Source organism: Nilaparvata lugens, unplaced genomic scaffold (assembly GCF_014356525.2).
Source record: "Nilaparvata lugens isolate BPH unplaced genomic scaffold, ASM1435652v1 scaffold1414, whole genome shotgun sequence".
Taxonomy (NCBI): Eukaryota; Metazoa; Arthropoda; class Insecta; order Hemiptera; family Delphacidae; genus Nilaparvata; species Nilaparvata lugens.
The window spans coordinates 35,735-62,599 of NW_024090249.1; the positions used below are offsets into that span (position 1 = coordinate 35,735).

The 26,865-nt window shown below is 36.1% G+C and overlaps 1 protein-coding gene across 6 annotated transcripts in view; it reads left to right on the plus strand.

Annotated features, from left to right (window-relative positions):
- LOC111053065 (chromodomain-helicase-DNA-binding protein Mi-2 homolog) overlaps positions 1–26,865 on the plus strand; it is a gene marked incomplete at its 3' end in the record, with an annotated part of 100,993 nt that overhangs the window by 24,274 nt on the left and 49,854 nt on the right. For 4 of the 6 annotated variants that reach the window (XM_039443799.1, XM_039443805.1, XM_039443804.1 and 1 more), the window contains 7 exon segments: positions 506–711; positions 2,305–2,467; positions 4,071–4,262; positions 5,550–5,710; positions 16,387–16,573; positions 18,299–18,405; positions 22,794–23,049. In XM_039443799.1, coding sequence (XP_039299733.1) covers positions 506–711; positions 2,305–2,467; positions 4,071–4,262; positions 5,550–5,710; positions 16,387–16,573; positions 18,299–18,405; positions 22,794–23,049 — 1,272 coding nt within the window. 6 annotated transcript variants of the gene reach the window in all.

Consider the following 26,865-nt stretch of genomic DNA (forward strand, 5'->3'; position numbering starts at 1 on the left):
TAAGTGGAGGTTCGTTATAGAGATGTTCGACTGTATACAGTGTATATCTAGGCATTTGAGACTCATGAGCAATTATATTATTTTTGTATATTTATTTATAATTTTTACAAAGTAGCACTGATTGGGAGAGAAAAACTAAGGATACTCCTTGTACTATTTCTCTCCTATATTTAGATAACATTTTAAATGTCCGAAATAGGGTTATGGTTTCACTTTCCTAAAATTTAGTCAATTTTCACTAAAAAACAACGAAAACTAAGAATTTTAAATTTTGATGGTTAAAAACAGAATAAAACCCAAAAATATCGCACTCAAATCAACATTAATTGGAACATTTTTGCGTAATTTGACAAAATTTAGAGCCAGAAAAAACACAACTCACTATTCAGAACATATAAAAAAATGCCATACGCTAAATAAATTATTCTGTTACGGGTTAACTTTAATCTATGGTTGAATATTCTATTCTATTGACATGTTGTTGTGTTTGGTGTTTTGTGAATAGACGGACCACCAGGACTACTGCGAGGTGTGCCAGCAGGGCGGGGAGATCATGCTGTGCGACACGTGTCCGCGCGCCTACCACCACGTGTGCCTCGACCCCGAGCTGGAGGGCACGCCCGAGGGCAAGTGGTCGTGTCCGCACTGCGAGGGTGAGGGCGTCGCCAAGGGGGACGATGACGATGAGGCCAACGACGATGACGATGTCAAGTGAGTGCCATGTACTCGGCAACTGAGAAACTCGTGCTTGAGTTAGCAATTTAATGAACTCGACGAACTAGAGTAATTGTGACGAACAAGTAAAGTAAAGTAAAGTAACTGATGTGCACTCGTGTATGAGCTGAGTAACTCGTGCTTGGCTGCTTTCATAATTTATTTATTTATTAGATAGAGCGAACAATACAATAGTCGGAAAAGAAATAAGAGGCTATTGTTCAAAACTACTTATATTTCCTGATTTTGTCACAAATCGTCCAAATATTATGTAGGTTATGTTCACTTCAATTTCAACACCAAATCTTCAATCTGAAACTATGAATCAGAATAAAACAAAGAATTTCAAATTTAGATATATTGATAATGAAACTTCAAATATTCACAAAATATAGAATAAAATCACTTAAATTTTGAGCTCGAAAATATCACTTTCACCATAGCTACAACAGCTGTTTAGAACTATACAGAGTTGTGCAGAGGAAACGCATGTTTTTCGAACAGTCAGTACTCGTCAACGGGAGAGGGTATTACCATAGAGAAACAATAGTGTAAGTAGATATCCCATGGTATAGGGAATTTATGTCGCAACTTTTACTGTTATCTCAAGCCGATTACTGTCGATTTTTACTGTTTTGTTGGAGTGAGAGTGAATGAACGGCACAATTTGAGAGACTACCAGCGTCACACAGCTGCATAGGAAAGAACTATTTACATTGTGAACTATCGGCTTGGGATAAAAGTAAAAGTTGCGACATAAACGCCCTATACCATGGGATATCTACTTATGCTATCGTTTCTCTATGGTATTACCATAGAGAAACAATAGTGTAAGTAGATATCCCATGGTATAGGGAATTTATGTCGCAACTTTTACTGTTATCTCAAGCCGATTACTGTCGATTATTGTCAATTTTTACTGTTTTGTTGGGGTGAGAGTGTAGGAACGGCACAATTTGAGAGACTACCAGCGTCACACAGCTGCATAGGAAAGAACTATGTGATCTATCGGCTTGGGATAACAGAAAAAGTTGCGACATAAACGCCCTATACCATGGGATATCTACTTATGCTATCGTTTCTCTATGGTATTACCCTGGAACGAATTTTGGCAGACAACCCATACTATGCCATTTCAGTTGCTATGAGCGTTGGAACGTACAACATCGTGTGTTCGCTGTTAAGCAGTTTTTTTTAGAAACAATGAATCTGTAGTCACAGTGCAACGCTTTTTCGTCAATATTTTAGAGTTGTGGGTCGAGGTGCAATGCCCGATCGAAATACTGTACTCCGATGGGTTGCAGCGTTTAGGAGTACTAGCTCTGTGATGAGAAAGAAACCACCTGGTCTTCCCCGTTCCCCGGAAAGTGTAGACCGAGTCAGAACGGCAGTTGTTACTAGTCCTAGACGATCGACTCGACGACACTGACTCGCTCTACATTTTCAGGAATACGAACTGAACGGGAAAGACCAGGTGGTTTTTTTTCATCACAGAACTAGTGTGATTTTTTTTAACTAGGCTGTTGACTTTGTTCAATGTATCTCGTTTGTATGATTCGTATATTTGATGATGTGTGATTTGTGTTGCAGAGAGAGCAGTTCTTCGCGTAACAAGGTGGTGGTGTGTCGCGAGTGTAAGGACGTGGGAGAACTGCTCCAATGCAACAGTTGTCCCAATGCGTATCATCTGCACTGCCTCACTCCGCCCCTCGCGCAGATGCCCGCCTCTGACTGGATGTGTCCCAGATGCTCGGTAAGTCATACAACCTATAGTGAGGTCCACGTTATAATGGGGCAGTGTTTGATTAGCAATGGTGTTGCTATCCTTGTATATCATTCCACAAAGCAGATAGCGAATGAATCAAATCATAGTGTTGAGTATCAAGTTGAGATGATACTGTATCATATTGTGTTGATACTGTATCGTGTTGTGGTTGTTCTTGTTCTATAGTGAGGTCCACGTTATAATGACAGTGTTTGATTATCAATGGCATTGTTATCCTTGTCTATCGTTCCACAAAGCCGGTGGTACTATCCTTTTCTAGGTCCACAACGGTGCCAATTATGTTTTTAACAGTGTAGAAATATGATTAATTAATGCAGAGAATCGGCATCGCTATTCTCCTATCTTCATCCACTGCCATTATAACGTGGACCTCACTATAGCAACATTCTAATAATAAAGTATTTTTGGTTTGAACAAACTGAAATTTGGAAGATATGCACCCTACACCATGAGATATCTTCTTACTATGCTTATATTAACTCACTAAATTAGGTAAAATGCTTGTATGAAAGTTGATTATATTTAAATAAGTAGTCAAGCTTCATTGTAAAAAATAAAGTTGGATAAAAGTTCGATTAATGTAGGTGGGAGTTGCATTTGTTTAAATGCTAATAATTAATAAATAATTATTATTAAACGAAATTCCTATTAAATGCTGTAAATCACTCCGAAGACTTCTGCTACTGCAAATATTGACAACAGGGTAAACAGCTAGATGGATATTCGAGGAGCGCTACTATACAAAAATTATTTGTCAGCCCGGGAATCGAACCCAGTACCTCCCAGTACCCCTTTCCTGGGCTGACAAATAATTTTTGAATAGTAGCGCTCATCGAATTTCCATCTAGATGTTTACCCTGTTGTCAATATTGGCAGTAGAAGAAGTCTTCGGGGTGAATTACAGCATTTAATTGGAATTTCGTTTAATAATAATTATTGTAGGTAAGTTTTAGTGAAAAGATGAACAATGCTCAGGGATGAACAAAACAAGATTCAAAGTTACAAAACTTCTAATTGTAAATATAATTAAAATATTGCATGTTTGCAAATTTTACTTGAAAGTGTAGATTTAAAATTTTATAATTAGTTTGCTTTTGTACCTCTTGTTTTTTCTGGTTGCATGAAATTGACTAGGCTATTTATATTAATTCTATTTATTCACTGTCAATTTATTATTTCTAATAAATTTAATTATCCTGTTTATCTATTCACAATATTACTCTATTACAGTGAGCTGTAGAGTTACAGCTGTGATAAGTTCTAAATAGTGTGTTTGTCTTTTCGGTCTCAAAATTTTATAGTTTTTTCAAAGTTTGGAAATTTCTAATTAATTGTAATTGATTTAATTCAATTTTGAAGTATTTTCAATTTATAAATAATTTTTGTATGTTTTTAATTGTAAATTGAGAGTGTAATAGGAGAATGAGTGACACATAACCTAGCTACATTTGGACTGTTGTATAAATTAGAATTGGAACCGTTTTGGGCTTAAAAGCCTGTGGTTCTCTTCTGAAAGTTGTGCAATTCTGAATGATTGAATAAATAAATAAATATTTTTTTATGATTCTAGGCAAAACCTCTGGCGGGCAAAGTGTCGAAGATCCTGACATGGCGGTGGGCTCCTTTGTCCTCAGACAAGGATGGCGACGAGGAGGGAGAAACAAAGAAGAAACGCCAGCCAAGTGGACAGCGCATGCGCGAGTACTTTGTCAAGTGGCACGAGAAGTCCTACTGGCACTGTGATTGGGTCTCTGAGCTGCAGGTAAATGTGATACGCAAGCTTTGTTGTTTGTATCAAGTTTGATACGCAAGTTGAGTGGTTCTGTATCAAGTTTGGTATGGAGGTTGAGTGGATTGTATCAAATTAGATACAGAAGTTCAGATGTCTGTATTAAATTTGATACTGAAGTTGAGTGGGATACTGTATCAAATTTGATACAGAAGTTCAGACATTTGTATCAAGTTTGATACAGAAGTTGAGTGGTTCTGTCATACCAAAATATTGGGTGTGATTTTGATCACACGCCATTTCTAGTCCCACGTGATTTCTGTGTTCGACAATCTTTATGAGCCTGACGTTGGACACCACAATATTAAATTTGATACAGAAGTCAAGCTGTTTGTATCAAATTAGACATTGAATTATTATTGAAATGAAATACTTGGTGCACAATAACTCTCCAAACACTATATATTTATTTAAATGAATAAATAATTTCTGAACACTCTATATCTTGGCTGCTAGATGAATGCATGAATACTAGTAGTTCTGCGAACAGTAGACCTCGCTCATGAATACAACTCTCAATCTAATGAGAAGGGCCAGTAAGTACAGTATATTATTGTGAAGATTTAGCCATGTCATCTATTATTTTCTCCATTGAAAGTGCTAGAGACACTGTTTGAAGGGACACCGGACTTATCAAGTAGGTACCTTTATATCGTCTCCATATTCACAATATAAACTTATAGGCTATTACAACTTTTCTGATAATTAATTAAAAGAAATCGGTCAACTGACGGAAAAATGGAATATGCAGTAGGCAATTTAGATGATGAATCGTCTCACAGATGGTGGTGAGATGGAAAATGATTCTAAATAAGATGGGTTTGTTGGTGACAATGACAGGATGAGTAAACTGCCGTCAGCTTTGAGAGAAAATGAGAATAAGGGTATTTTCAAAAAGCTATTGAGAAAATATTTAGCAAACGGGGTTTACTACAGTATTCAAGAATTTATGGATGGAGAATGAGGCTTTTGGGAGGATTAAATTGCAATGTACAGTGTGGAATGTGATGTATATAATATATGTTTATATGTATTCCTTTATTTTTTTGACAAATAGTCCTTGACGATTTCCTATACTCTTTAAAGAGTCTCCAGGGAGAAAATTTAATCAAATCAAACAGACAATAGCCGATCGAGTCGAAACTCAGCTTCGCTTCGGTCAATTATCTGATGTAGTGTGTTGCATGGTCTTAGATGAACATTTCTAGATAAATCAATAAATCCTATGTGATGTAGGCCTAATGTGTTGTATGTTTGTAGATGGATGTTTTCCACCCGCTGATGATTCGTAACTACATGCGTAAATACGACATGGATGAGCCGCCCAAATTGGAGGAGCCAATTGACGAGATGGACAACCGTATGAAGCGAATCAGGGATAACAACACCAACGATGCATTCCTCGAAGAGAAGTTCTACAAGTTAGTAGCTGTTTTTTCACTTTCTACTCTAGTAGATAGAATAGATTTGAATAGAATAGAAAAATCATTATTCATCAGTAAAAAGTAAATTCGTATGGCTTTTGTTGGTGGGGGGAGTCCCTTGCGGGAAGGTGCCACCGCCTGAATATATAATTTAAGCCATCAATTGGCCTTACGACTGTCATACTTCAGCCGGGACCGACAATTTAACGTGCCCATCCGATAACACGGGAGTGATCTGGTTAAAAAACTTCTGGTATTGAGAGGGTTTGAACCCGGGAACTCTATGCTGCTACGCAAGCACTCTATCCACTAGACCACGGATCACTCCATTTTTACTTTGCCTGCCCTATTACCATAGGTAAGGAAAGTATTGCTTTCCGAAAAAAATAAGGTACCCCAATTTCTAAATTTCTATACGTTTCAAGGTCTTCTGAGTCCAAAAAACTGGTTTTTGGGTATTGGTCTGTATATATGTGTGTGTGTGTGTGTGTGTGTGTGTGTGTGTGTGTGTGTGTGTGTGTGTGTGTGTGTGTGTATGAGTGTATGTGCGTCTGTGTACACAATATCTCATCTCCCAATTAACGGAATGACTTGATATTTGGAACTTAAGGTCCTTTCACTATAAGGATCCGACACGAACAATTTCGATCAAATGCAATTCAAGATGGCGGCTAAAATGGCGAGAATGTTGTCAAAAACAGGGTTTTTCGTGATTTTCTCGGAAACGGCTCCAACGATTTTGATCAAATTCATACCTAAAATAGTCATCAATGAGCTCTATCAACTGCCACAAGTCCCATATCTGTAAAAATATCAGGAGCTTCGCCCCATCAATGCAGATAGATTCCCAATTATCAGGCTTCAGATACAATTGAAACAAAAAAAATCAAGTGGAGTAGATTCAGATGGCATGAAAATCTCTACAATTAATGTTCAGTAACATTTTCACCTAAAATTGAAAATAAGCTTTAAATTCGAGAAACTGTGATTATTCAATTGCAAATTATTGTTGATTCTATTAAATCATTCACTATGAAGAGATAGCAGACCTCATGTGTGTCTCCAGCGTTATTGCCCTGTCACCAGCTGGCTCAAATCTTTGAATAGTGGACTTGAGATGCGCGGGAACACTAGCGTCAGGTGATCAATTTTCAACGGCAAAGGAAAGTTGTGTGAGTGCGCCACACCAGATTTTTTTTATTATTTATCAGACATGTACAAATACATATGAATAGCGTTAGTTTAAAATTACATATGTCTTTAACTATAGTTGCTACACAAATAAAATTCAAAATAAATCAATGATTGCTGTTGTCAAACTCCTGCAAAGAATACAGAGATAAGCTCACCAAATATTCCTTCACATTCTTACCAAATATTTTGATATCTTTAATTAACTTTAAATTGCCTGGTAAACTGATGAAACATTTTCTTCCTTTGAAAATTGTTTTTTTTCTCAAAAAGATCCAATCTATGTCTCTCAATAATTAGGCCAGAACGGGTATCATAGCTGTGAGTCTGATTTCTTAACTCTAATACATTGGACTTCTTCCTGAAAAAACATGATCGCATCGAATACATATTGACCATAAATTGTTAAAATCCCAAGTTGAGAGAACAGTGATCTTACTGAGTCGCTTCTTCTGAGGTTAAACATTATTCTAATTGCCCGCTTCTGTTGTTTGAGAATTTCATGAAAATTTTTTCTACTCGTACTGCCATATATGCACAGGCCATATGCTAAATGTGCATGTATTACAGCATAGTATACTGACTTTAATGTTTGGATACTACACCCGTTGGACATTTGTTTCAAAGCTGAAAGACCAGGAGATATCTTTTTCTTGACATGGCAAACATGACTGTCCCATGAGAGATTGCTGTCCAATAACAGACCAAAGAATTTCGTACTATTTTTAGTTTCTAAAATTTCCCCATTTATAGCTACATTTGGACACACTGACTGGTTCCTACTCTGTCTTGTTGAAAAAAAAATGAAAATGAAAAATGTTTTATTGGCAGAAATATAAAATTACAACATCTTAAAAAATACATAGATAAGCTCACCAAATATTCCTTCAGATTCTTACCAAATATTTTGATAAGAAATATTAATAATATTTTGATAATTCATTTATTTATTGTATAAAACACTATAATCATAATACAATTATGACATTGGAGGAAAAACTAGGCTGAGCCTGTACTATTTCTCTCCAAAAATTTTGATAAAATGTTAATGTTGTCAAAAAGTTAAGGTTATGTAATCACACACTGCTTCGTCACTTGATTTTCGGTCCAGGAATAATGAATTGAAATTTTGAATTTTGATGTTATACTCTAAAAGAATCCTCGTATCACAATAAATTAAAAACTTTAAAAATATTGCACTGATTTGAAAAATTTGAATACAAAATCAAAAACCTACTCACTATTGAACTTTAATTAACTTTAAATTGCCTGGTAAACTGATGAAACATTTTCTTCCTTTGAAAATTGTTTTTTTTCTCAAAAAGATCCAATCTATGTCTCTCAATAATTAGGCCAGAACGGGTATCATAGCTGTGAGTCTGATTTCTTAACTCTAATACATTGGACTTCTTCCTGAAAAAACATGATCGCATCGAATACATATTGACCATAAATTGTTAAAATCCCAAGTTGAGAGAACAGTGATCTTACTGAGTCGCTTCTTCTGAGGTTAAACATTATTCTAATTGCCCGCTTCTGTTGTTTGAGAATTTCATGAAAATTTTTTCTACTCGTACTGCCATATATGCACAGGCCATATGCTAAATGTGCATGTATTACAGCATAGTATACTGACTTTAATGTTTGGATACTACACCCGTTGGACATTTGTTTCAAAGCTGAAAGACCAGGAGATATCTTTTTCTTGACATGGCAAACATGACTGTCCCATGAGAGATTGCTGTCCAATAACAGACCAAAGAATTTCGTACTATTTTTAGTTTCTAAAATTTCCCCATTTATAGCTACATTTGGACACACTGACTGGTTCCTACTCTGTCTTGTTGAAAAAAAAATGAAAATGAAAAATGTTTTATTGGCAGAAATATAAAATTACAACATCTTAAAAAATACATAATAAAAACAATACAAATTTTACAAAATGAGTAAATACTATTACAAAATAAAATGCAATGCCAATTGAGTATTTGCATCTCGAGGTACTAAACCTGTTTGAGATGGTGTTATAAAATTGATTACAAAACTATAGCGCTGAAATGTAGTTACTGAGGCCAATGGAACAACCATAGATTTGCTTGTATTCAGGACAAGAATGTAGCCATTCAGGTAATCATTAATCGCTGATAGGTCGTCTATAGTGGATGAGAGCTCCACATCTTCAACTGATTTTCCAGAGAAAGAAAGAGATAAGAAACTTGAGGGGCGTTTATATTAGTCAAGTGTCCTTGAATACAAGTTAGTAGCTGTTTATTCACTTGGTGCTCTAGTAGATGAGAAACTTGTCAAGTTTCCTTGAAAATGAAGGTTCCAGTGTGAAGGGTGTCGTTGGAAATAATGGAGATTGAAATTTGAAGCAACTGAAAAAGTTGGTTGTGTATGAAGGATGTGTAACTGGTGATATTACAGTTCAAAATAGAAGGCAACTCGACCAAAGTTGGTTCTGTGTGAAGGGTGTCATTAGAAACAATTCATATTGAAATTCAAAGCGACTGGAAAAAATAGGTTGCTGTGAAGAGTTCACTGGTGATATTGCAGTTCAAAATAGAAGGCAACTCGACCAAAGTTGGTTCTGTGTGAAGGATGTTATTAGAAACAATTCATATTGAAATTCAAAGCGACTGGAAAAAATAGGTTGTGTTTGAAGGGTGTAACTGGTTATATTGCAGTTCAAAATAGAAGGCAACTCAACCAAAGTTGGTTCTGTGTGAAGGGTGTCATTAGAAACAATTCATATTGAAATTCAAAGCGACTGGAAAAAATAGGTTGTGTGTGAAGGTTGTCACTGGTGATATTGCAGTTCAAAATAGAAGGCAACTCAACCAAAGTTGGTTCTGTGTGAAGGGTGTCATTAGAAACAATTCATATTGAAATTCAAAGCGACTGGAAAAAATAGGTTGTGTGTGAAGGTTGTCACTGGTGATATTGCAGTTCAAAATAGAAGGCAACTCAACCAAAGTTGGTTCTGTGTGAAGGGTGTCATTAGAAACCATTCATATTGAAATTCAAAGAGACTGGAAAAAATAGGTTGCTGTGAAGAGTTCACTGGTGATATTGCAGTTCAAAATAGAAGGCAACTCGACCAAAGTTGGTTCTGTGTGAAGGATGTTATTAGAAACAATTCATATTGAAATTCAAAGCGACTGGAAAAAATAGGTTGTGTTTGAAGGGTGTAACTGGTGATATTGCAGTTCAAAATAGAAGGCAACTCAACCAAAGTTGGTTCTGTGTGAAGGGTGTCATTAGAAACCATTCATATTGAAATTCAAAGCGACTGGAAAAAATAGGTTGTGTTTGAAGGGTGTAACTGGTTATATTGCAGTTCAAAATAGAAGGCAACTCAACCAAAGTTGGTTCTGTGTGAAGGGTGTCATTAGAAACAATTCATATTGAAATTCAAAGCGACTGGAAAAAATAGGTTGTGTGTGAAGGTTGTCACTGGTGATATTGCAGTTCAAAATAGAAGGCAACTCAACCAAAGTTGGTTCTCTGTGAAGGGTGTCATTAGAAACCATTCATATTGAAATTCAAAGAGACTGGAAAAAATAGGTTATGTGTGAAGGTTGTCACTGGTGATATTGCAGTTCAAAATAGAAGGCAACTCAACCAAAGTTGGTTCTGTGTGAAGGGTGTCATTAGAAACAATTCATATTGAAATTCAAAGCGACTGGAAAAAATAGGTTGTGTTTGAAGGGTGTAACTGGTGATATTGCAGTTCAAAATAGTTTAAAATTGAGGGCAACTCGACAAGAGTTGGTTCTGTGTGAAGGGTATCAATAGAAACAATTAAAATAAAAATTTAAAGCGACTGGTGAAAAAATAGATTGTGTGTGAAGGTTGGCACTGGTGACATTGCACTTTAAAATTGAAGGCAACTCTGGGTGGTTAATGTGCCAATGTGTAAATCCCCTCATAAGAACCAACAGTGTTTTCTTTCTGCTTCCGAAATTAATTCTTAATTAAATATAATTCTCAATTAATCATATACTTGTTTGCCGATTTATCGCGGTGGGCGTGGCCTTGTTCAATATGCGCGTCCACCCTGCGCAGTCGGCTAAATTAAAATTATGGTTTTTTAAATTTTGAGAAACCAGCGCTTGCCTTGACGTTGAACTGAGACAAGGCTGAGAGAAGTATTCCTTGTCTAGCTTCAGTGCAAGTACATTAATTAATTTATTTTTATTCGGTTTGTTCCCATTTTTAACAACCTTCAACTACTTTTAATTTGTTTTCCCCCATTTTTCAACTACTTTTTAACTCCAATTTGTTCTCATTTTTCAACTACTTTTTAAGGGCTGGTTTCCGAGCTCGGGATTTAGCTAAGTTCTAGACTTTAAACAGCTGGTGTCAGAAAGTTGGCTTTCCAAAACGGGGCGTAGTCACAGTCTACGTTTTAAATTAAATTTCGAAAAACTAGAAAATTGAACACAAAATAAAATAATGTAATTATTGTTTATTGTTTTTGAAGGGACGGATTCAAGGATCCAAAGGTTCAAAGAAACCCACACGTCAACCGAAGCTTATTGTGTTCCCAAGTAGTATGTTAGTTAGGCAAACCAATACCTGTGTCCTTTACAAGAACCAGGAGTTTTTCCCTATACTAACATCCCATTCATCACCTGGTTGCTTGTCGCAATCCAGTGTGATATGCTTGACAGTATCTTCAGACTGATTAGTCCTCGTGACCTACGTGAGTTCCACTCCTAGCCTTTTTGTAGGTCCTTCCGCTGATGGAGGGGTCGCCAAATTGCCTCTAGGGCACCTGGTCACCCTCGACTACTCAGCCTCTTGCCCCGCATTTGTGCCTAGAGTTTCACTCATCTCTGGTCTCTTGGGTTTTTCTTTTTGCAACTCCGAAACTAACCTGATGGGGCAGATCCCGTGGGTTTGAAGGCAAGGCAACTTCTGGAGTTGCCTTGGGGTCCCTTTTAGTCGCCTCCCACGACAAGCAGGGATACTGTGGGTGGATTCTGGTTTTCAACACATTTATGAGTCGATGTTCGACTCAAAGCTCCCCTAACCCACAGGGGACAAAAAAATAAATAATGTAAAGTTTCAGCTTAAGTTTAAGTTTAAGTTTAAGTTTAAGTTTTATTGTTTACATCAGCAATACAACAAAATAAAAATAAAAAATCTCATCAGATACCTATAACTAACAATTTAAAGATACTAAGCACTTCTGAAAGGTTAATTTGGTACTATATAATAATGTATCAATAATACAGTAGAAATTAACTTTAAACTTATAAGTACACAACTCATATCAACATTTTGGAATAATGTAACTGATGGTGGAAATGAACCTTAACATTTTATGTGAGAACCGATGCAAACAAAAATACTATTCACAAAAGAGCTTCCGCAAAGCCCTTGTCCGTGAATAGGAGTTTGAATAATGGGACATATGAAAATGATATGACACATACACACACGCATTCACACAGTCATCAATATTCGACAATTGACACATCGGAGCATTCCCCTCGTTACTTATATCTCATAGTGATATAAACTTCATGTGAACAGTGGGGAGGAAGCCACCACCTATAAATCGACCAATAGGTATTTTAAGGCAGAAAAAAGAATTTAAGACAGAAGAGAGAAGAAGAAGAAAAATGTTTAGGTTTTATGACAATTTATTTACTTAGCTTACCACTCTGAAGAAATTTTCAATTTCCAAAGGTGAATGAAGCCATAGCCAACACTTCGTTTTACGGATGAATTGTTTGCAAATTTTTAGTTTCCTTATTTCCTCAGGAAGGATATTGTGAAATTTTGGTCCCAGAAAAATGAAACATCTTTGGAAGGTGGTACAGTTGGGTTTGGGAAGTCTCACCAGCATTCGTGTAGTTTGCCGTGTAACCAAACTGTCTTGTCCAATATTTTCCATCAGATATCTATCCCCACTCATTTTATAAAACAGGGATAGAACTTTCAACACATACATATATCTAAAAGGGAGAATCCCCAATGATTTAAACATAGGGAAAGTATGAGCCCGTCTACTAGCACCATAAATGACCCTAATGACAGATTTTTGTAGAACTATAAGATTTTTAAAATGTGACATGAATGTGGAAGCATAGCAAGAAATGCCATACTCCAACCTACAATTGAAAAAAGCAAAATACATCATACGAAGAATAGATACAGGGAAGAACTCTCTTAATCGATAAAATGTCTTTACTAAATATAGAAGGTACCTTTTTATTTTTCTTATGTGAAAGTCCCAAGTTAAACTCTGGTCCAAAATCAATCCTAAATATTTGACGGATTCTGATTGTTTTATAACTTCACAGTCACAACCCACCGAATCACATCCAAATTGATGGTATTTAATAGGATCTGGGAAATAGAAAGTTGCTGACAAAGAGAAGTTTATGTAGGAGGTTTTAGCTGCATTAATTGCTAATTTGTTGCAATCAAACCAACATCGCAGATCAAATAGATCATGCTGAATCATTCTATGCAATTCTCTTTCGTCTTTGGCTGAGTATGCTAGGGCTGTGTCATCAGCAAAGGATGTAATGGATCCATTAAAAGTATGAGAAAATAAATCATTGATGTACACTAAAAATAGTATGGGACCCAAAACTGATCCTTGTGGGACACCATATTTAACCATTGCCAAATCACTATCACTGTTAGAAATTGAAACATATTGCTTGCGATCTGACAAATATGATCTTAGCCACATGTTAGCCACCCCACGGATTCCAGCAGCACGAAGCTTTTCCAAAAGGATATTGTGCTCTACAGTGTCAAATGCTTTTCTTATGTCTAAGAATAGACCTGACGTTCTGTACTTATGAGGTGTATTGATCCCGTGATAGATATCTGCCATAAACTTGTTAAGCGCCTGCTCAGTACTTAAGCCCTCCTGGAAACCAAATTGATCCCTATGAAAGAACTTTACTCTACTGAAAAAGGATATTATTCTTTTTTTAAAAAGTTTTTCAAAAATTTTTGAAAAAACTGAGAGTAATGAGATGGGTCTGTAATTTGAGATTTCTGTATTAGATCCACTTTTGAATATCGGGATCACTTTTGCAGTTTTGAGTCTAGTTGGGAATTTACCCTCTGAAAAGCTCGCATTAAAGATGTGACACAAAATAGGTACTATTGCATAAGATATTGATTTTATTAAATTAGATGATATATTATCCGGTCCCGGAGACTTTCCTTTCTTCAATATATTTATTTCAGTTAATAATTCAAAAAAAGTTATGGGTTTTAGAAAGAAAGAGTTACAGAAATTAATAGTTTTGAATTTTCTATTATAATTATCATTCATCAATTCATCTGGATCATGTATAGAAGAAATTATTTCTTGTGGTATGTTTATGAAATATTCATTGAATTTATTTGTGATGAGTTTTTCATCAATCAAAACACTATTTCCGCAATGCAGATGGATAGGCTTTTTTTTAGAAGTAGCTTGACCACAATGATCATTGATGATCTCCCACTGCTTCTTTACAGGAAAAGTCTTCAATTTTGAAAAGTATTTATATTTTTGTTCTTTTATCAATTTATTTATATTACTCTTTGCAGTTAAAAAATCATGTTTATAATTATTATTTTGGGGATATTTCTTGTGTTTTTTGTAAAGTTTATCACGATTTCTAATTGCAATGCAAATGCTATCTGTCATCCATGGTTTCAAGTGCTTATTATTTTTAAAAGAACTTTTGCGCTGGTAAGTGCACTGATTTATATAGTTGAGGAGTACATCCATGAATATGGAAAACTTTCCATCAACAAGGTTACAATCATATAAATTAGTCCAGTCGTGTTCCATCAATAAGTCAGCTAACTTCTTAAAATCTGTTATATTTTGAACTACTGGAGTAGCATCACTGTCTCTATATTCAGGTATTGACAATGAAGCTGAAACCGCTCTGTGGTCAGTAATGAGCGATTCAATCACTGCACTCCGAACTTTTATCCTATTATATTTCGACTTGAAGAACATGTGATCAATACAAGTTGAACTCATATCTGTTACACGGGTATCAATATCTATGAGCGATTGATAACCGTTGGAATGCAAAATTTCCAAGTAGTCAAAAGCTCCAGGATTATTTATATCATTAATATTAATATTAATGTCACCCAGAACCATTGAGTCACCCTTACATCCTACACTCTCCAAAAATTGGCCAAAACTATTCAGAAAAACATCCATTCCAACAAACTGCCATCTGTACAAGCTCAAAATGCTGAAATTGTAGTTAAGAATTTTAAAGTGCAGTAAAACTGAATCAGCACCATCAATTTTTGATTCCTCCCGCGAACACACAATACCTCGGCTAGATGAGACAAAAATGATAATACCTGATGCCCTACTTACATCATTACCGGTAGAGTAATTATCATAACCTTCGATGTTGTAGGGGCTGGTATCATCGATCGGTTGAAACCAGGTTTCAGTCAAGATAATTACATCCGGCTTTACTTTCCAGCAACTAAGGTACATTAAAAATGAATCAAAATTTTTATTCAAACTACGGATATTTTGGTGAAAAATTGTGATGTTTTCACCGTTTGTTAGATTTTTGAATTATTTAGGAATAATTCATTTCGTCAAGAAAAAACGTTTTCAATTAACTTATAGAAATGAGAAAATAAATATCATAAAATTACGACTACGCCCCGTTTCGGAAAGTTAATTTTCTGACTCCAGCTGTTTAGTCTAGAACTTGGCTAAAGATATGCGCACACCGATGCGTACAAATTCGTTGGTTGAATTTTCAAGAATTCAGACTGCGGTTTCCAAACGAAGTTTTCGTTGCAAAATATTGGGGCACGAAGCGAAATAATCGCAATGTGAAGCGCGGCAATATTCGAGTTGACTTATGTTGTTTACAAGGCAGACGAAACTAGTGTAGTTCCAGAACTCGCCACAAAATCTGCAACACGAAAAAGCGCTGCAAATGCTGCATGTAGCAAAAGCTGCGAATTATTCGCAAGGAAATACTTGGCAACGCATTGGTTTGCGCCAGCACATACACCGCTATGGTATTAAATTTCCTCACGGCAAGCTCTGCAAATCGAATTCGCACCGCAACAAAACTTTTGCGTTGGTGTGCGCCTGGTATCCCGAACTCGGATACCGGCCTCAAGTCTACTCTGTCTGTTCACATCTTTCAATATATTTTTTTTATATATTGTTTATTAATTAATAAATTCTTTAATAATAATATTAATTAATTAACAATTAATTTCAACTCTATTTTGTTTGTTCCAATTTCTCAACTATCGTCAACTTTTTTCTATTCTGTTCCCAATTTTTCAACTCATTTTAACACTCTATTTTGTTTCAACTGCGTTTGTTATAATTTTGTTTCGTTTTTATTTTGTTTGCTAACTCGGCGTTTGTTTTGTTTTGTTTTGTTTGCTCCTGCTGTGTCTGTTGCATACAATGCATTGTGGTGTTGTGTGGATGGGATGCGATTGAGCAGCAACTATTTCAGGTACGGCATCAAGCCGGAGTGGATGATCATTCACCGCATCATCAACCATCGGACGATGCGCGACGGCCGCACCATGTACCTGGTGAAGTGGAGGGACCTGCCCTACGACCAGTCCACCTGGGAGGAAGAATCTGCCGATATTCCCAACCTCAAGCGGGCTGTCGACTACTATCAGGTGCGTTCTGGGATGTGGGTGTAGGTGCACCGGTGTGCCAATTGATGCACTTAATTATATATTTTCCTCCACCTACTGTCTAAAGTACTTACTTTACTCCCTGAAACCTAATACTAAAGTGTCACTTTTTTGCTCTCGGTAGTAAAAAACAGAAAAACTCCCTAGGGAGTAAAAGTGACTCCATTTAAATAACATGGGGAGCATCTCTATTTTGAAACTTACATTGTAATAGGTTAGAAGGTCTAAGCTCAGATGAGAAAGCATATTAGAGGTGTCTGTCATTGAGTCAACTGAATTCAATACCACAACCAGAAATTTGATCAACTCATGAAATATATGTTTGTATGATAATTATTATATTCTTAATATTAGTAGACGATAAAAATTTATACAATTTTCAAAATATTTTATTCTATTCAAAATACCAGCCAACAAATATTTTTGATCTGCATTCTGCAATTCAAATCTGAACCGCGTGATCTGGAGTCAGCCATTTTTGGTATCTGCTCAGCTGATATAATTGTTACAACTTTTGCCGATAGATAGCGCAATCGGCAGTGCCAATCAGACGACCGGTTTCTAGGTTTTAGATTTAGGTTATGTTGTTAGGAATCATTGTCACCAATACGTAAGTTATTAGAATGATTTTATTTGCAGTTTCTATAAATAAATGTAGATGGAGGAAAAATGTTGTGTACATCACGAGCGAAAAATACTTTTTCTCCCTCAGGAAAATTGCTGCCCTCGACTTCGCCTCGGGCTTCAAACTTTTTCCCACAGGGAGAAAAAGTCGTACTTTTCACTCTAGATATACAAATAACTATTAATAAAAAGACTTTTAATAAAATATCAAAACCACAGATTATATTAAAAGTAGGAAGACCGGTTTCGGTTCTTACATCATTAAGTCTGGTTTTCACTAGTAGAGTTAGTGGTCGAGTAACTGGCATACTAACTCTACTCTACTTACTTGGTCGAGTAACTGTTTCACTACAATTGAGAATAGTAGGTGAAGTGTGTTGCCTTGGTAAATGTCAATACTTTTTAATAAATTAATACTTTTTAATAAATAACAATACATCTTAAACTTGATAGCCCACGGCACGACTCTACTCTACTAGCTGGAGACTGTTTTCATTAGCATAGTAGTGGTAGAGTAGAGTGAGAAGCGGTGGTGGGAGAAGGCAAGTGTTAGAGTACTATCTCACTCTACTCCACTACAAACTAGTACTCTACCATGAACAGAAGTCGTCTTCTCAAAAAAGCCGTCTCTGATTGGCTCTCGTGAAATTAATCACGGTTAAAATTTAACGGCTTTTGTGCAACCTGGCCTGAACAGCACAGTTGAAGAAAGCTCTAATCAATAACTCAACCGAACTTGTCACATGGTTGTCCGAAGTTCATGATTCACTTATGTATTTTTTTATAGATTGAAAATAAAAAATAATATGCTGTTAATAGTGAGATATTGTGATACCTATCCATAATGAGAACTCTGGGTTGTTGTCAAAATATCACTTATTTATTTTTAAAAATCACAAACATGTTTCATGAAACATTTTTCATTTTTGTGACCATCTTCAGTGTGTAAAGATGACACCATTGGTGTTCAAACGTGTTTGTGATTTTTTTTTAAATAAATGAGTGATATTTTGACAACAACCCAGAGTTCTCATTAAAAATAATATTGCTGTATTAATGATATGTTAATTGATTGATTTCCAGGATCTGCGATCAGCTGCGAACCCAAGCGACAAGAAACTGAAGAAAGGAAAAGGAAAGAAGACTAAGACAAAGGAAATACAGGACGAAGAGGGAGAGAACAGATTGCCGTGAGTATTTCGTTGAAGTTTTGTATCAAATTATGGTGTTGTGTATCAAGTAGAGATGATACGGTCATATTGTGGTGATACTGTATCATTTATGGTGAGGTACCATAGTGAAAATGTGGCAGAGTAGATTTCCTAATAGGATATAGTTTCAAATTCAAATCAAATTTTATTGCCTTACTAAAAGTTTTCACAAATAAATACAGATTACAAAATGTAATATTTTAGAATAAGATGTATAATTTTTAGCATAATAATATACTAATGGGGCGAAACCAGCAAAAGCACAGTTTGAGTGCCGGTGACGAGTACCAAAACAGAAAACGATACTATTAATTCCAATAGAAAAACTTTGATTCAACAAGGTAAGCTTATAACTTATGATTGGTTTCTTGTATTTTTGCTGTTCAAGTGAAATTTTTGAATGTATTGAATTTTGAACTATAATAATTATAACTATACAATTCAATCAAGGTGAAAGTGGGGAATAGTTATTTGTGCACCTAGTGCGCAAAGTGACAGTTTGCTGCACCGAAAGAAACGTTTACGCCCGAGCCGTAGGCGAGGTCGGAATGGTTTCTTGAGTGCAGCAGAGGAACTTTGCGCACGTATTTCACATTAAATTTTTCCTACAGTTACCATTGAATATGAAAAGTGGGTAATTATGGGTGAAATTGCCTGAAATCCATCAAATGTTTGTGTTTGTGATGCTGTTATTAATAAAAACCTTAATTTATTTTAAATAGAATGTAGTATGTTGTGTGTTTGAATGGTGGGGGGGGGGGCTGTGGGGGGGGGGCTGTCATCCACTGTTGTCCACCACCTCAAGACTATTATAACGTGCTAGACCCACAGTCACTGTTACCAACTTAATTTTGATTTTGCTGCACTGGTGCTCCATAATAACAACCTACTAACTATTTTGCGTTGTCATGCTGCAAATCTGGAGTACGCAAAGTACTCACTTTGCGCACTAGTGCGGAAAAGTGATTCTTTGTGGCCTGCAATGTTTATGTTGCAAATTACTTCTCCGATTACTGTCGACTACTGTCTATTATTAGTGTGTTGTTGGGAGTGTAAGAAGGGCACAGTATGAGAGACTACCAGCGTCACATAGCTTCACCAAAAACAACTACTAGGACTATCGGCTTCAGTTGACACTCACATTTGCAACATAGACACCCTATACACTGTCTATTATTAGTGTGTTGTTGGGAGTGTAAGAGTGTAAGAAGGGCACAGTATGAGAGACTACCAGCGTCACATAGCTTCACCAAAAACAACTACTAGGACTATCGGCTTCAGTTAACACTCACATTTGCAACATAAACGTCCTATATCATGGCATATCTTCTTATGTTATCTTTTCTCTATGGTAGTACCATGCATTTTCAATGAAAGTGAGGTTATGTTTTATGAAAGTGGTTCTATCATTTTAGATAATACAATAATAGGAATTAGATGAGACAATATATTCATAATAATTATTATAAAACTTGTTACATGCGCAGAAATGACGAATCGGATCTCATATTTTTAATAATGTGAGGTTAGAAATGGAGTAACATGGAACTGAAGTAGTGACAATGAGCAAGAAAGTCGTAAGGTCGAGAGACTGGAGTCGTACGATTCTAGTCGAGGTAGTGTGAGCTGAGCCTTCCTTAAGGTGCGTACAGACTTCCGCTCTGCTCCGCAACCAAACGTCACTCCGGCAGAGCGATTGATGATCGACCGGGGAGCAACAATGGTTCGACCGGGGAACGCGAGAAGATCTAACATCTTCCATAACGTTCATGATGGGTGCGTGGGCGGTGCGACTGTGGTTCGATTGTGGTACGAGGGCGGTACGAGGGAGGAGCGTGCTCGGTGCTGGTTGGAAGCGCGAATATGTGTACGCAGCTTTAGACTCATTTTATTAGAGTCGATATTCATTGATTTTAAATCTAGTAATCATTTGAAATACAGTCAATTATACCGTACAACATGAATGAATCGGATGAATGAATGAATCTGTTGTGTTTTGCAGGTGGAGGGCAGCGTGGGGGAGGGCGAGCGTCACGCATCAGGTCGTGCAACATCAAGTTCCATGTGCTGTTGACCTCCTATGAGTTGATATCCATCGATGTGGCCTGCCTCGGCTCAATCGAGTGGGCTGTCCTAGTGGTCGACGAGGCACATCGACTCAAAAGCAACCAGTCCAAGGTACAGTCCGGATACAGTAGCTCTGCCTATCGGCGGAGGGTCACTACAGCGAGGTCCACGTTATAATGGCAGTGAAGAAAAACGTTGCCAAGTCTCTCCATTTTGCCACTGATTGTACACAGCTGTTACTCATTTCATCCCATTAAATTTGATCTAATAATAATTATCATTTCCATGATAAAATAATCAATTTAATGTCGAATTAATCAAGAAAATGTAATTTTTCATAATTTTATTCGAAAATTTGCTTCCATAACTAAGATCAGATTTTTATTTTTATACAAACCTGAAATGGCGCGGCTAATTTGAAAAGCTGTGATACACCAATCTGAATTTCAAAACAACAGAAATTAAGTAATTTGGTAGGTATTCTATTTCAATTTCTTTTAAAAATGATAGAAAAATAGAATTCCTTTTTAAAATAAGTAATTTCAATGGAAATAATTCTGAAATAACCTATCAATATTATTTATACCGGTACGAGTAGGTCTAACCTAAACGTGTAGGACTATCGGCTTCAGTTAACACTCACATTTGCAACATAGACACCCTATACACTGTCTATTATTAGTGTGTTGTTGGGAGTGTAAATGTGAGCGTGCAGGAGAGCGGAAAATGGAAGGTGTGGGCACTAGGAGCGCGGCGTGGCGCCGTTTTGGACTAGTTAGTCGTGACGTGGACTTGTCAATTGCGATTTGAATTAAGACGTAGTTGTTGAAGATAGAGTTCTAATTTGAGATAGTGATAAAATGGCAGACGTGAGTGATGTTATCTTCCTACAGATACCCTGAAAAATGACCATTTCTGCACTGATTGCAGGCCGCAAAGAATCACTTTTCCGCTCTAGTGCGGGAAAAATTTTTCTGCACTCCAGATTTGCAACATGGCAACATAAAATAGTTAGTAGGTTATATCATAGAGAAACAATAGTGTAAGTAGATATCCCATGGTATAGGGAATTTATGTCGCAGCTTTTACTGTTATCTCAAGCCGATTACCGTCGATTATAGTCATTTTTTACTGTTTTGTTGGGGTGAGAGTGTATGAACTGCACAATTTGAGACACTACCAGCATCACTCAGCTGCATAGGAAAAAACTACGTGAACTATCGGCTTGGGATAACAGTAAAAATTGCGACATAAATTCCCTATACCATGGGATATCTACTTACGTTATTGTTTCTCTATGGTTATATGGAGCACCAGTGCAGCAAAATCAAAATTAAGTTGGTAACACTGACAGTGTGAATATAGTGGGGTCCACGTTATAATAATATTAAGGCATCGATGACAGCGACAGCCACCACATGAGTGACAGCCGCCTTCATTCATTTACTACTTCATTATTCAATTTTAAATAAATTATGGTTTTTATTAATAATAAAATTACACAGAAAAACGTTTGATGCATTTCAGGGAATTTTACCCATAATTACCCACTTTTCATATTCAATGGTAACTGTAGGAAAAATTTAATGTGAAATACGTGTGCAAAGTTCCTCTGCTGCACTCGAGAAGCCATTCCGCCCTCGCCTACGGCTCGGGCGTAAACGTTTCTTTCGGTGCAGCAAACTGTCACTTTGCGCACTAGTTGCACAAATAACTATTTATTTATTTATTTCATTGACGTTCATAAATCATAATTATAATATATAATATGATTGGGAGAAGACAACAGGCATAGCCCAAAACTGTCTTCTCCCAAATTTTTACAAATAAAAGTTTCAAAAAAGAATGAGGTTAAGATTTCACTTTTCACTTCAAAAAGTCTGATTTCCACTTCAAAACTAATAACTAAACTAAAATTGTTTAATTTTGATGATTAAAAACAAAAACATGTCACTCAAACATCTACAAATTGGACATTTTTTAGTAATTTTGCAAAATTTTGAGCCAGAAAAGAAACACAACTTCACCATTAGCACAGCTGTATGGATAATGTTTTGCTGTATGGATGATATTTTGGCAGTTGTGGTTGAAGCAGAGAAAGAGGAACTTGCCAAGCTCGCGCTCTGCTATGCGCTCTGTTCGCGTTCCGCTCTTGTTTCACCTGCGATCATCTTGCGATCTGCTCGTGTAACGTTCGATTGCGGAGCAGAGCGTAAGTCTGTATGCACCTGTGTCATACTATGTATGTATATATATGTAAACCAAAGTTTAACATGTTTTTTTGGTTTGTTTTATTTTAGTAAACGGTACACGCCTCCGCCTGAGAAGCCAGTGACTGATCTGCGCAAAAAGTACGAGAAGCAGCCGGAGTTTATCGAGCAGACTGGCATGGCGCTGCATCCCTATCAGCTGGAAGGCCTCAACTGGTTGCGCTACTCCTGGGGCCAGGGCATCGACACCATCCTCGCCGACGAGATGGGCCTCGGAAAGACCATTCAGACTATCACCTTCCTCTACTCCCTCTTCAAGGAGGGCCACTGCAAGGGACCTTTCCTCGTAAGTTCTGTGAACAGTAGACCTCACGCAGTATTCTCATCCACAAGAACCTGATTGAAACTATAGACCTTATGGGAATACAGCAATAGACTGGCTTCTCCACACATCTGTGTAATCACTTGTCAGCTGATTTATGACTAGTAGCTCTGTGAACAGTAGACCTCACGCAGTATTCTCATCCACAAGTACCTGATTGAAACTATAGACCTTATGGAAATACAGCAATAGACTGGCTTCTCCACACATCTGTGTAATCACTTGTCAGCTGATTTATGACTAGTAGCTCTGTGAACAGTAGACCTCACGCAGTATTCTCATCCACAACAACCTGATTGAAACTATAGACCTTATGGAAATACAGCAATAGACTGGCTTCTCTACACATCTGTGTAATCACTTGTCAGCTGATTTATGACTAGTAGTTCTATGAACAGTAGACCTCACGCAGTATTCTCATCCACAAGAACCTGATTGAAACTATAGACCTTATGGAAATACAGCAATAGACTGACTTCTCCACACATCTGTGTAATCACTTGTCAGCTGATTTATGACTAGTAGTTCTGTGAACAGTAGACCTCACGCAGTATTCTCATCCACAAGAACCTGATTGAAACTACAGACCTTATGGAAATACAGCAATAGACTGGCTTCTCCACACATCTGTGTAATTACTTGTCAGGTGATTTATGACTAGTAGTTCTGTGAACAGTAGATCTCACATAGTATTCTCATCCACAAGTACCTGATTGAAAGTATAGACCTTATGGAAATACAGCAATAGACTGGCTTCTCCACACATCTGTGTAATCACTTGTCAGCTGATTTATGACTAGTAGTTCTGTGAACAGTAGACCTCACATAGTATTCTCATCCACAAGAACCTGAATGAAACTATAGACCTTATGGAAATACAGCAATAGACTGGCTTCTCCACCCATCTGTGTAATCACTTGTCAGCTGATTTATGACTAGTAGTTCTATGAACAGTAGACCTCACATAGTATTCTCATCCACAAGTACCTGATTGAAACTATAGACCTTATGGAATACAGCAATAGACTGACTTCTCCACACATCTGTGTAATCACTTATCAGCTGATTTATGACTAGTAGTTCTGTGAACAGTAGACCTCACGCAGTATTCTCATCCACAACAACCTGATTGAAACTATAGACCTTATGGAAATACAGCAATAGACTGGCTTCTCCACACATCTGTGTAATCACTTATCAGCTGATTTATGACTAGTAGTTCTGTGAAGATTAATAGACCTCGCGCAGTTATAACGACGTCCCAAACCATAAGCACATCCACACTGATACACTAACTATTTATTTGATCAGATCATGCTTTCACAAGATTGAATTATCATATAACGCTTTCCGGAATTTAGCGCGAGAAAACCAGATGACATCTAGGCGCCCAGACGAGCTGTTATAAGTTCTTTGCATCCTATTTAATAGTGCATAAAGATTGCATTCAATGAGGCATGCAATTTATAGTCTACACAGCTGCTAATTTTTTACCAAGTTACATTGAGATATTGAATTGCATACGTCATGGCATGCAATTTATAGTCAACTCGACAGCTGATTTATGATGAATAATTCTATAGTCTGATTTTTACTCTAATATTGGCGTATGAAGGAGGCTCCTTTTTCCTTTTATATTATCCTTGAAATGCAAAATTTCCAAAAACCTTGTATATACGTCGACGCGCAATTAAAAAAGGAACATACCTGTCAAATTTCATTAAAATCTATTACCGCGTTTCGCCGTAAATGCGCAACATATAAACATTTAAACATTAAGAGAAATGCCAAACCGTCGACTTGAATCTTAGACCTCACTTCGCTCGGTCAATGATACAGTATCAACACTATATGATACGGAATCAACTCTATATGATACAGTATCAAGATCAACACTATTATGATACAGTATCAAGATTAACACTTTTATTATACAGTATCAACACTATATGATACGGTATCAACACATTATGATACGGTATCAACACATTATGATACAGAATTAACACAAAATAATATAGCATCACCAAAATATTTCAATTTCAATTTCATTTATTGCCAATTAGAATATTCATGACATATTACAAACTCTTTATAATATGACATGTCTTTCAAAATATAATTAAATCAACATAATTACTCATGAAATAAAATATCTAGGCATCACCATCAAAAAGAAAATCTTTGCCCGCTGGTGAGAGTTGCAAAACAGTAAAAGAAAAACATAATATTTCGAAATAATGCAGAAAATTTAGGTTAAATTTAACTAATAATTACAATAGAAACTTAAGAACAGCAGAATCATAGAAATCAACAAATATTGTGCAGAGAAAAGACTTTAAAATGAAAATAAGAGAATTAAAATTAAATTGCTATATTTAAGGTAAAGAAATATTCCCTCTTAATCCACTCATTAACGCTCTTTTTACTAATTTTGAAATCCAAGTCAAAAGGTATTTCATTGATCAGTTTACTGCTTGTGTAAATTAGCTGCCTTCTGATCAATGAAAGTTTAGTACAATTTAACTAATAATTATAATAGAATCTTTAGAACAGCAGAATCATAAAAATCAACAAATATTGTGCAGTGAAAAAACTTTAAAATGTAAATAAAAGAATTAAAATTAAATTGCTATATTTAAGGTAAAGAAATATACCCTCTTCATCCGCTCTTTTTACTAATTTTGAAATCCTTTTGAAGTCAAAAGGTATTTCATTGATCAGTTCACTGCTTGTGTAAATTAGCTGCCTTCTGATCAATGAAAGTTTAGTATATGATACAGAATCAAAACTAAATGATACAGAATCAAAATTAAATGATACAGAATCAACTCTATATGATACAGAATTATATTGAATTGAAAAAATCTTTATGCATCAAAACATGTACAAATACATATGAATTGTGTCACAGAACTTTATGTAGCCTAAATACTAATTACAAACAAATGTTATACAAATAAATTATTATCCTCCTGTAACGAATACAGTGATAATCCCAACAGATATTCCTTCAATTCAATACCAAACTTTCTAATATCTTCCAAAATTTTCAATTTGTTTGACGATATTGTAAAGAATGGCCTTCCTCTAAAACTGATTTCCCTCTCGAATAGGTCTATTCTATGTCTCTCAGCAATTCTGCCATAACGGATTTAGTAGCTGTGAGTCTGGTTTCTCATTTCTGAATTGGTCTTCCTAAAAAACATGATGACATCAAATATATATTTTCAAAATCCCAAGCTGCGAGAAAAACAAACTTACTGAGTCACATCTTTAAATCTTAAGGATTATTCTGATTGCCCTCTTCTGCTACTTAAGAATCTTGTCCAAATTTGTTTTGCTTGTACTGCCATAGATACAAAGACCATATGCCAAATGAGCATGAATTACTGCATGATATACAGATTTCAATGTTTGGATCAACACTATATAATAATAATAATAAATTTTATTGCCAAAAACAATGCATACAAAATAATACTCATTCATCTAGAGCATAAACTAATAATAATAAAAATAATACAATTATGAATATTATATACATTTAATTCTCTCTACAATAAATACTCTCATGCAAGGGAAGCTTCCCTGTACGCATGGAAGAGTTGCTGCAGACCCCAGAAATCAACATGATATAATCATGTCAACACAATGGGCCATATGAATAAAGTTGAGCATTTGCTTATACTTCTAAAATATGGAGCATTTGCTTCATTTTCTATGAATAAACGTGAGCAAAACCTTTTGCTCATGCTCATCAAAAAAAATAGTTTAAGC